This window comes from Emydura macquarii, unplaced genomic scaffold (assembly GCF_026122565.2).
Source record: "Emydura macquarii macquarii isolate MOO-44397 ecotype Brisbane River unplaced genomic scaffold, CSIRO-AGI_Emac_v2 contig_2676, whole genome shotgun sequence".
Taxonomy (NCBI): Eukaryota; Metazoa; Chordata; order Testudines; family Chelidae; genus Emydura; species Emydura macquarii.
In genome coordinates this window covers 47,234,043-47,246,211 of record NW_027132813.1, presented here as the reverse complement: position 1 = coordinate 47,246,211, position 12,169 = coordinate 47,234,043, and the positions used below count along the sequence as shown (strand labels likewise).

The 12,169-nt window shown below is 44.3% G+C and overlaps 1 protein-coding gene across 1 annotated transcript in view; it reads right to left on the bottom strand.

The window, feature by feature from the left end:
• Positions 1-12,169, bottom strand: part of HAO1 (hydroxyacid oxidase 1) — a 51,548-nt gene that overhangs the window by 13,919 nt on the left and 25,460 nt on the right. Inside the window, exons 3-4 of the mRNA XM_067565323.1 lie at positions 5,428-5,683; positions 2,424-2,599 (exon numbers count right to left, since the gene is read on the bottom strand). Of these exons, the coding sequence (XP_067421424.1) occupies positions 2,424-2,599; positions 5,428-5,683 (432 nt within the window). The remainder of the gene's footprint in view (positions 1-2,423; positions 2,600-5,427; positions 5,684-12,169) is intronic.

The window sequence follows — 12,169 nt, the reverse complement described above, 5'->3', positions numbered from 1 at the left end:
TCAGTTAATTAGGTCTGTCAGTATAGAAATGACAGCATCTGTAAAAATATTCTCAGTTAATGAGAATCTACCCAGAGTTCTGGCTTTTAATAGCTGGGCCTTGCACCGGCCTATGTACAGTTGTGGCAATAAATTGTGGCCTGACCGGGATTACAGTTAACATTTGTATCACCTAGATCGTTGGAGAAGATCATTTTTACTGCTCTGAATGGGCAGTTATTGGTCTCCTCTGGTGGCTGGTATGCACTTTCATCACACTGAACTGCAATTCATCATCATTAAAATAATCCTCCTGCTGTGTGTTTTACTGTAGTCTGAAATTAATATCATTACAGTACTAATCCACACTTAATGTAGTCACTTCACTATGTTCAATTGGCTTTTGACTGATTACAGAAGCTTCCGAAAGAAACAAACAAAAACAAAGTCCTGCTCTCAGGTTTGGACCTGTATAGGCCATGGGTTGAACAAGTCTATTTGTTCCCTTTTCATAGCTGATTTCAGATTCACCTAAATGAATGCCAACACATATGAATCCTTACAACATTATTGAAAATTGTATATTTTATTGATCTGGGAATATATCAGTTAAAATGGAAAGTTAGGGGTTGTCTAGAATCTAGACAGAGTGAGGATGGTCCCAGTCTTTGCTCTGGCACACAGTGAGTGACCTTGGCCAAGTCACTAAGGCGTTTTTGAAAATATGACCTTAAACGACGAAGCCTTCTAAAGTGCCTAAATCATTTTTGAAAAGGGGATTTAGGAGCCTAAGTCTCATTGACCGTCAATAGGACTTAGTACCTAAGTGACACAGACACTTAGGTGTATCAGTCACACAAAGACTTCAAAAACATTTTAAAGCGTCTTTGTGCCTCAGTCCCCCCATTTGTACAATGGGGATAATAGCATGGTCCTACCCCACAAGGCTTTTGTGAGAATTAATATATTAGAGACTTGAAGCGCTCTGATCTTATGGTAATGGGGGCCACTGTAAGTACTATAGATAGAATTATACTTAGTTTTACATATTAAAGTGTATATGTAAACATGTAAAACTATTTATAATACTTATACCCACTACCATAGTATCTGTGCTTACACACACACACACAACTAAAATATAAACTGTATCTTTTAACAGGATCTCAAAGTCCTTTCCACATGGTAATTAAGTCCCGTAACATCCTTCCGATATATGAAACGTTCATATTTTGTAAATGGGTTAACTGAAGCATGAGTGGTCAAACAACTACCTCAAAGTCAAACACCAAGACGGGCTGAATCAGGATTTGAAGCCTGAGTTCTAACGCACTGGAAAAGACCTCTCCCTTATGTATGTAAATGAGCTGTGAGAATCTCTGACACGAGGCAGAACTGTGCTGTAATAATACATGGTGAAAGGGATATGCATAGAACAATGCAAACTCAATTTCCATATAAAACAACCCTGTTTTTGCTGTGTGTGTACACAGCACCAATAACAATGGGGTCCTGCCCCATGAATGGGGCTTCTAAGTACCATTGCAATAAATAATAACTTAAAGCAACTTTTGGCTGTCCAGTCTCCAGATCAGTATGTGAAGAGAAAGGAGGTGAAATGTCTCATATACAACATTTGTTTGTGTGCAGGTGGCGTTGGTCCCTCAGGGAGGCAATGAGATTTAGCACAACAGGCACATAATTGAGAGTAAGGAAGTACTGAATGTAGGGTGACCAGAGAGCAAGCGTGAAAAATCAGGACAGGGGATAGGGGGTGATAGGTGTCTATATAAGAAAAAGCCCCGAATATCGGGACTGTCCCTATAAAATCGGGACATCTGGTTACCCTAACTGAATGCTATTTCCTGCTTCTGTGACTAGCTTGCCATGAGGCCTGGGGCTAGTCCCAACATCTCCAACCTTGAGTCAATTACTTACACTGACGAGCGCCAGAGAAGAGTTTATATGAGAAAGAAAGAGGAAGAGAATGCCCTTCAACTCCCACTGAACTCGGATGGCACGGAAAGACAGTTAGCACCTCCCAGGTGATGCCTGCCATTTTACAGAATCCAGCCCCGAGTTAGGAGGAAGAAGCCTTTTGTTTCAGCTAGTTTAGGCTCCATTTGGCAACTCATCCCTATTCAGGAAAGCATTTAAGCATGCATGAAATCCATAGTAAAATCAATGGGATTTCAGCAAATGCTTAAAGTTATTGGTGCCTCTGTTATAAGAATATTTTTAAAACGAGAAAGTAAAATCATGCACTCCCTATGCAGTCTTTATGTATTTATTATTTGAACAAATTTCTACCATTTAATCCTACAGAAAAATCAGTACCAATAAAGCAACATAAAAGTTTTTATTTCTATCAGCTGGTGATTTAAATAAAGGAAGCCTCATCTAGCTTCAAGAGAAGCTGTTGCTGAATCTTCACTGCCACAAACCTCTGAGAATTCCTTTTGCAACGATCGGCAGAGATGTCAATCCTCTGAGCCATTTAATATCCTCCCACGTGATGGATGGATCAATCGCTTGGGCTACATAAACAGCCAGTCCACTATTTTCGCCGTAGCCTTTCTCGGAGGAAAATGCCAAATCGTTGGTGTCAAAATTTTTCATTCTAAAGTTACAGAGAGACAAAGAAAATTAAACTGAAAAAAACCTCTCATTAGCCCTGCACTGAGTTCCATGCAAGCAGATCCCTGCAGCAGTACAGATCTTATGGCAGGATTGGAGCCTTATATAATGCAGCTGACAAAGGCACATATCCTAGCATTTAGGGTAATATTCAACACCAACAAAAACACTTTTGGCCAGTCACGTGTCTCTTAGCTTGCACAAAAGGGCCACTACGACTGTCATTGCAATCAATAGCAACATCCCCTTGCTTTCAAGGGGAGCAAAATCAGGTCCCAATCCAACAAGTCTTGAGACTAGAACCCATGAAGAGGAAGGATGGCCCAGTGATTAGGATGGTCTTACTAGCCTACGACTTGGATTCAAGTCCCTGCTCTCCCACAGGCTTCTTGTGTGACCTTGGACAAGTCCCAGAGTCTCTCTGTGCCTCAGTTCCCCATCTGTACAATGGGGAAAATAGTCCAGCCCTGCCTCCCAGGTTTGTTGTGAGGATAAATGCAGTAAAGATTGTGAGGAGCTCAGATACTATGGTAATGGGGCCCCTATAAGTACCTAAAATAGATAGATGCTCATTCTGCTGGACCAGGGCTGCTCCTTTAGGGAATAATCCAAAGCCCATTAAACATAGTAAGTGATTTCCTGGTCTCGTTGGTGTTGATGGCATAATACCCTTCAACTTCAATGCAGCCAGGATTTCAGCCAATGGATCTGGCTCATCGGTATCTCTAAGGTCTGTTTATGCTACGTGTACGACAGCAGCACGGCTGTAGCCACGTCACTGTAGTGTGGACAATCAGGTCATGTCTACACTACAGTGGCACAGCTATGACGCTGCAGCCCTGTAGTGTAGATGCTTCCAACCTCAACAGAAGGGTTTTTTCCCATCAACCTAACTGTATATATAGTGAGGGATAGGTCAACCTATGTTGCACAGGGCATTAACTGTTTCACAGTTATACAGTGATGTATCTAGGCTGACCTAAGTTTTAGATGTAGACCAAGCTTTAGTTAACCCACTCACATTTCCAGAGTTAGCTTGAAGCAAAGGAGATATCAAGGGGATTCTCCCCAGTGCAGTCTTCGTAGGACATGTCAGCTCATCAGATGAGCTGGCAAAGGCTTCAGTAGCATTATAGAGGAAGTGGCAGCAGCTGCTTAACAGTTTATATTCAAACACCCCTTTTTAGAATTGGACATAACTTTCTGAAATGTTTCCCTTTTGGACTGAGGTCATATCGTTTTATTGGACTAACTCCTCCCCTCTCCAGAAGTTGGTCCCATAAAAGATATCACCTCACTCACCTTGTCTCTCTAATATCCTGGGACCAACAGGGCTACAACACCACTGCACACCTTTTGGGCTGAAATTTTCCTTGCATGGTCACTGCCTGAAGGTGAACATTTTTGGAAAGTTTGAGCAAAGGAAGGTTCCACTGTTTTTTGTGTAAAAAAGAGGAATGTGTCATGTACTTCTTGCACACAGTCAGTAGCAGGTAAGGCCCTTATACCAGAAATGAACCGGCTACAGAGCTTCTTTTTCACTGAGAGATACACCAGAGATGTGTCTTTCAAAGCTCTTCTGTAACCCACCTCAATGGCCCATCCACCAAACCACTCTGCCAGAAACTAGGCCCCGCCTCTGATGGCATGAAGTTTTATTTTGCATTTCAATGAACCAAACAATTTTCACATGAAACCAGCTGGTTTCACTTTTCTCTTCATCCTGAAACTAGCTGAATTTCACATGGTTTTCAGCTTTTGTTCTGCGGCTCTAATCGTAGCATTAGAAGAAAATGAGAAGGGAACAGTCTGCATTCTCCCTCCCCTTTCCAGGTAAGATCCAGCTTTTCAGCAGTTGGTTTGTGGGGTGGATCGGAAAAAACAGAACCATGGATAAGATTATATAAATAACTCTTGTTTTTCTTGGACTGTGAAATGCAGATCAACACTTGAATGAATGTTGCCTTACATAAATTTCTGTGCACAATGGCACCTTGTCGTTACTCTGAAACTTTGTTGAAAGTCTGAAGCCAAGAAAAAGTTATTAGATAACGTGACAAAGCACCATACTGGAGAACTTCACCTAAGGCTCTGAAACAAAAAGATTCACAAATGTCTTTTATTTCCATTTGAATTACTCCATTTTAGAGTTTAAAAGAATTCTCTGGCTTTAGATGGTTTTGCAATGTTAATGTAATGAAAAAGCAGATTTTCATCAAAGTAATTCTACAAGTAGGGGCAAAATGTTTCAGAAATGTTCTGCCAAGTCTGACTACACGGAGGCTCACAGGTAAGGCCGGTTTCATTAGCAGTAAGTGATGCGGCAGGCAGGATGAGTTGTCGGAAAGAGATCTCCCTTATGTCTGCTAAGCAATTGGTGTTACATGCTGAGAGTCTAGCGTCTGACAGCCAGCAATCCTGACTCAGTTTGGATTCCTCAGTGGCACACTAAATTAGGTCCCTCCTGAAACTGGGGCCTCTTTCTCCATTCCAACTCATTATACAAGAAGACCCAGGTTTCTTTGTTTGTTTAAAATCAGGAGCAGTTCCCCTTTTTCCCCCCTGCTTTTAATACTCCCACTGATACTCAAGACCCTTTACCTCGGGGTTGGTCTCCAGTATGCTCCGAGAGATAGCAGGGGTGAGAGAACTACAGATGGAGCTTGCCTTACTAAAGGAAAGTGCGGCACGTGTCCTCCCGCCAGACGGGAACAACCCGAAACACACAACATTGCAGCAGCAGCAGCCGCCATGGAGGTGTGTATGCCTTAGCTGTAAATGTCCTTCCCGGAGCAGCAGGCTGGTCAGTACCTGAGGTGCGGGGGGAGCTGGAACTTGTTGCGTACGTCATCAAAACGTTTGCCGAGGAATGGCGTGTCCACGGTCACAAAGATTCCCTGGTAGCCTGCTATCTCAGCACGCTGCACTAGTGAGCGGGTGACCTTCCGGTCCTTGTAGATATAAAGCTGCAGCCAGCGAAGGCCGTCAGGAGCCGCCTGGGCAACTTCTTCAATGGTGGAGGTGGCCCAGGAGCTCAGCATCATCCCTGTCCCCATTGATCTGCAAGCTGAGGAGCAGAGGTTAGATTAGTGTCCATTCTTCTTATGTGGGACCCCTTTAGAGCTGTCTACTTGGCAAGAGTCACCAGAGTAAAACAGCAGTGAAGACATGGCAGCTCTGTTTTTAATTCAGGTTAACCACTCAAGTTGAAGCATATAGGGAAGTCTGGGGTTGGACTCAAGTGGCTAATCCGAGTTAAAAGCAAAGTCTCCATGTTTTCCCTGCTATTGTCACCCAAATTAGCTCACTTGGGCTAAGAACACACCTTTTTTCCTGCAGTACCCTGAACAGAGAAGGCAGACAAAGGGTGGGAGGTAAGGGAGAGGTGACTTGCCCAAGTTCAAACAGCAGGTCAGAGTTGGGTCTCCTGTCTCCCACTCTAGTTCCCTAGCCATTACACCACACGGCCTCTCCATAGACCTGAGCTTTTCCTCCTAGAACTTAAAAATCTGGTGGGTGAAAATCCCTCCTGTGCAGAAAGCTAGCCACAGAGTTATGCCTCATTTAAAAGCTCCAAATAGGGTTGAAATGGTGCCCAGGCTGTGTGCACAGAGGGGAATTCCACCCCAGGGTGCTTAACAAACCAACTAACCTCACACAATCATGTTTTATGAATCTAACAGGGCAATTTATCACTTAATGTAAAATAGAGGGAAAGACATAGTCAAGCTCAAAAATATCATATAGAGCCGTCTTTTTCTTGGTGCATGGCAGTATGCATATTTTTAATATAAATGGACCTGTGTCTAAAAACCTCATCTCCATACCTTCCAGGCCCTTAAAAGTGGTCTTTATGACAACGTTTGATTAAATAAGGGTTACAAATCTCTCCAAGTGGAATCTTATGAACAGTTTATTCAGACAAATTGGTTACACCCTTCCACAACCACTAGGCAGTTTTCAATCGGTGAACAAGCATGCTTTGGTCTTCTATCTTGCATGTTTTGCTATTCCATGAAGTGCAGACGGAGGGAATCGTAAATTACAGAATCTATGAAGCAGGGTGTTGATAGGCATTTATGATGCATGAGAATCTACTAAGTATTTGTTTTTATTTATATTCTCCGTTTGCTTAACTCAGTAGATGGACAACTGTATAACATGAACAGCCACAGATGGATCTGTTGCATTTACACTATCCTCGTAAAAGAAACGATATGGAACATTTTTACTCTCCGGCCTACCCAGAAAGTGTAAATTGCAAATCATTCATTTGAAAAACTTTGCCTCTTTCCCCCCCACAAACTAGCAGCAAGAAGATAGCGACTATTGCCAATGGATCCATTGCCCAAAAGTATGTGCTGAATAATTCTTGGTCTAAATGACAGATTGTTCAGAAACCAGTCCCTTGAAAGTATTTAGAAATCAAGTTGATTTGGTTGGACACATACGTAACATGGTACATTTCCGTCACCTGATTAAATAAGGATCATTTTAACAGTTAGGTGTATGACATATCAATACTCTCACATTTGAAATTCGCTTTCAGCAAATATTCTGCAAAATAACTGTGAAACTCACCATTTCAACAAATATTCCTACCAATAAATGTAATGACAATATTTATGGAAATAAACATCTGTGCAAAATGTACACAATATCTAAATTGAGCCATGATTTGGCCCAATGTGTAAGAAGGGAAGAATCCAGATTGATTTAAATCCCAGGTTGATTTCACACCACTGGCAATTCAAAGAAAAATCTTTTTACTCACGAGCTAATCAAATCATGATGGAATCTCTCAGAAAGCATCAGATTTTCAAGATAGAACACACCATTGACCCAGATCCAGCAAAACACTGAAGCACATGCTTTCATTTGCCATGAATAGGACTGCTCTCATGCTTAAATTTAATTGCTCAATATTGTGATTACCAAAAGTGCCTAAACAGGCTAGTCTCATAAATACACAGACTTTAAGGCCAGGAGGGACCATTATGATCATCTAGTCTGACCGCCTGCAAATTGCAGGCCACAGAACCTCACCCACCCACTCCAGCAGTAGGTCCATAACCTCTGGCTGATCTTGATTTAAAGACTTAAAGACCCAAATCTTGATTTAAAGACTTCAAGTTGCTGAGAATCCACTGGGATCAATGGAAGTTAGGCACCTAACTCACTTAGGTGATTTTCTATAGCCCACAATAAGTGTTGTGCAAAATCAAGGCCTTTAAATGTTAGTAACTCAGTTACTGCAGAAGCCTGAAATCAAATAATGGTAGAAAATGTAAATATTTTGCATTAATGTGTGTTTAGATAGTTATTTATTTACTATTAAGACTTGCCTACATGGTGGGGTAATGTGCTCTATGAGATGTGGCGAGGACAGTCTATTTGGCCCCACGGGTCTTGCGCTCTCTTTGGCTACACCGATGGTGTGGCTGGGTGGGAGCAGGGGGGGCCCAGTCCCACCCTCTACCCCAGGCTCCAACTCAAGGATCCTGTGAGGAGTAGCCTCAAACTGCTCAAACCGTGAGCAACTACCTTCCCTGGGTTGCCTGTCCTTGGGCCCCACTGCTCATGGTCTGCTTCCTGGAACCAGGACAAGGGTCTTTCCTCAGGCCTCTGTGCCTGTGATCCCTGGCCATGCCCAGATGGGCTTCCCCTTGACTCCTGTACCTTTTGGGTTGTGGTAGCAACAGCGATCGCTTCAAGCTCTGTAGCAGCTCCGCTCCGCTCCGTTCCTCCTAACTCCTTTTCAGCTGCCCCCATTCTGCCTAACTGGGAGGCTTTTAACTGCTGGGTCAAGCTCCTCAATTGGCCTCAACTGGCCTAATTGGCCTAATTGCCCTGGAGTAGCCCCAGCTGAATCACCCAGGGAACAAGGATTTGTTGATCCTGGGGCTAATATAGATACCTCCACTACTCTCTTGTAGCCATCAGGTCTGGCCCTGTCATAGCGGGTGTGATTTCTCAAGCTCACTAACGCGTTACATTTTAATTGGACTGTGTAGACCCTGCTGGTGTGCTTTAATTCATGCTGTTTGAAACAGTACTATGTTGAAGTGCACTAGGGAACTTGTAGTGTGCACCAGCAGGGTCTGTACAGACCAATTAATGTGCAACATTTTAGTGCACTTAAGAGATCACCCCCCAAAGCACATTATCCTATCATGTAGACACGTTCTTAGTTGTACCTCTGTAAGCCCAGTGACATAAGTGTAGCTGAAAAGGCATAAATGAAAACATAATCTTCCGTATTACATTCATGTATATTTTGTTAAAAGTAGGGGATCTTGAACATTTTTAATAAACATTTGAGTTCAACTATATATATGGAAATGAACTGGAAAGACAATGTTTACATCTGGATTCAGATTAGGTCTAGTTCATAGAAAATTAACCCTTTTTGGGTGTAGACCAAATCATCATCATTCTACTCATGCCATTAGGTGCATAATGCAGAAATCGGATGGTGCAAACCTTCCCTGTCCTGGTCTTGTTTATACAGCAATTTTAGATTCTAATTATAATGCTGCTGCAGCCATCATTGTGCTACTGAGTGTGCCTCTAGATCAGTATCTCCGTCTCTTGCACTGGGGGTCACCAAAGAAATGCTTGTTTAGGTTGCCTATTATTATGGACCAAATCCAAACTCAAAACTATAGGCATCTGTTTTGTATCTGCAGTGTCAAATCACACATGCACACACTCAAAGTTGTTCAGATTCTAAGTTCCAGTTTTAGCTGATCTACACTTTAAATATCTTGGACATTTTAAAAACATAATATTTTTCACCTTTCAAAAAACGATAATGATTGTGGCTGTTGTAAAACGACTTCAGATACTTAAATCATTTTTGTGAATAATAATGAAATGAACTGATAACTTTTAAGGAGCTAATGCTTCCATTATGTGTCCTCATCACCACCATTAACCTTCAAGGGAGTTACACTCTCGGTAATGGAGAATAGGCTAGTAGATGAATCCCAGCCTACCGTGATCTGAATGGCCAAGAGACTAGCTCCACAGACAGAATCTTAGTGACAATATAGCATGCTGTTGGGAGGCGGTTTGGTGTCCACACCCAGCAGTACTGCCTGGTGGTGATACTCTGGGCTGCATCGCCTGGCGGCTGGAGTCAACAGCCAGGGGTAAGTGAACCTGGGCCCTCTCTGCTCCACTGGGTTCCAACCCAGGGCCCAATGAAACAATCATTCAAAATGTGCGTCCTAGGGGGTAGGTGCCCCTATGCCCGCTCTCTGGGCCACTTCCTACTCTGGCTTCTGTTCCTCTGTTGGTATCCCTGGTTCGCTTCTGAGTCCCCTCTGGAGTCCTCTCTGTCTGTGCTCCAAAGGGCCTTCCTCTCGCAGTCGCGTCTCCTCCTCCTTGATTGAAAGGCCTGGAGCTCAGCCTCCATGGTGACCATGCCCAGCAAGGGCGGCTGGGTGGGGCTTTCTGGGCCCATAGCTGTTCCTTAACCCATACCTCCCAGTGTGGGGCTTGTACACCCCATCACACACCTTCCCCCTCAGGCGAGAATCTGGTGGTGGGCCTTCTTCCTGTTCTCCTCCGCAAAAAATCAGTGTTTTCCTGCTCCTTTCCTGGGCAGTGGAGTACTTGGAAGTCATAAGGCTGCAGGCAGAGGCAGCACCTCATAATCCAGGCATTGGTGTCTCCTCAAGTTCAGCCAGCAGAGAAGGCCATGGTCTGTGATGAGTAGGAAGGGATTTCCTAACAGGTAATAACATAGGGTCTCTATGGCTCCTTTCACCATTTGGGCCTCCTCAATTGTTGAGTGGTTTGTCTCTTTGGAGAACAGCATCCTACTCAAATACAATGCCGGGTGTTCTTTGCCACCTATCTCTTTGGACAACACGGCCCTGAGGCCCACTTCTGACGCATCTATCTGGAGAATAACTGGCTTGGAAAAATCGGGGTAAAAGAGAACTGGCCCCTGGTTTAGCCGGTCCTTCAAAGTCCAGAAGCCTCTGTCACATTCCTCCATTCATTGCATCTTCCTGGGTGGGGCACTCTTTACAAGGTCCATTAGAGGAGCAGCTATTGTGGTAAAGTAAGCACCAAACACATATAATAGCTAGGCAGGCCGATGAAACACTGCATATGCTTCTTGGTTGCAGAAGCCAGGCAATTCCTGGACTTTATCCATTTGGGGTTATAGTCAGCCCCGCCTCATGGTGTATCCGAGATATGTTACTTCTCTCTACCCCAGGCAGCACTTGGCCGGGTTTGTGTTAAGCTCTGCATTCTCGACAGCTTGGACTACCACAGTGATGTGAGTGTGGACTACCACAGCAGTCCTCCTAACCGCTACTATAAATGACTATGTCATCGATATAGGCAGTCGCATACTGGTTGTGGGATCGCAGCACCTGGTCCATTAGTTGCTGAAAGGTTGCAGCTGCTCCATGCAGGCTGAAGGGCATCATCATGAATTGATAGAGGCCAAAGGGCTTTGGGAAGGCTGTCTTCTTCCAGGATGCCCTTGTCATCAGGATTTGCCAGTGACCTTTTGTTAAGTCCAGCGTGGAGATCTATTTAGTGATCCCTGCTCTCTCTAATAGCTCATCCAACTGGGGCATTGAGTAGGCATCAAAGCATGATCTCGCATTGACTTTTCTGAAGTCTATACAGAACCAGGTCACGCCCTCGGTTTTTGGCACTGGTACGATGGGCCTCCTCCATTCCCTGCAGCACTCCTCAATGACCTCTAGGATCAGCCTAGTTTGGAGTTCCTTGCAAACCATTCCCCACATCTCCTTTGGTAGGGGGTCAACGATTTTCATGTACTTTCTGTTCAGGGATCATCGCAATGTGATGGCGGGTTAGGTGTAACCTTTCTGGGAGGGCTGAGACCACTGCAGGGAAGATCCGTGTCAGCTGCAACAGCTGCCCTTGCTGCACCGGGTTCAGCTCCAACCCCATTGGCATAGGTATTGGGTCTGGTGATGGTGCGGCTTGAGGCCTCACTCAGGTCCCGGAGGGGATGGGGACACGGGGCTATCAAAAAGTCTTCCTGAGCCTCCCAGGCCTTCAGGAGATTGACATGGTAAATCTATCTTTCCTTCCATCTCCTGGGCTGATGGATCTCATAGTCAACTGGACCTACCTTCTTCACCACTTAGAATGGGCCCTGCCATTGGGCCAATAGTTTAGACTCAGAGGTTGGGAGTAGCAACACCCCCCTATTGCCTGGTTCCAAAGTTGGCAACCGAGCCCCCTGGTTGTAGGCAAAGTCCTGTTTTTGTGGAGCTTTCAACAGGTTTTCCTTGGCAAAGCTCCCTAGTGTCTTCAATCTCTTGCATAGCTGGAGCACATATGGCTCTAAGCCCATGACCCAGAATTCCTGCTCTTCCCATGCTTCCTCGAGAAGGACCAAAATCCTCTGGGTGGTCTCACATATAAAAGTTCAAAGGGCTAGAATCGGGTGGAGGCTTGAGGGACCACTCATATGGCAAACAGAACTAAGGGCAATAACCAGTCCCAGTGCTGGGGTTTGAGTCAACACATTTTTTTCAACATAGCCTTCAGG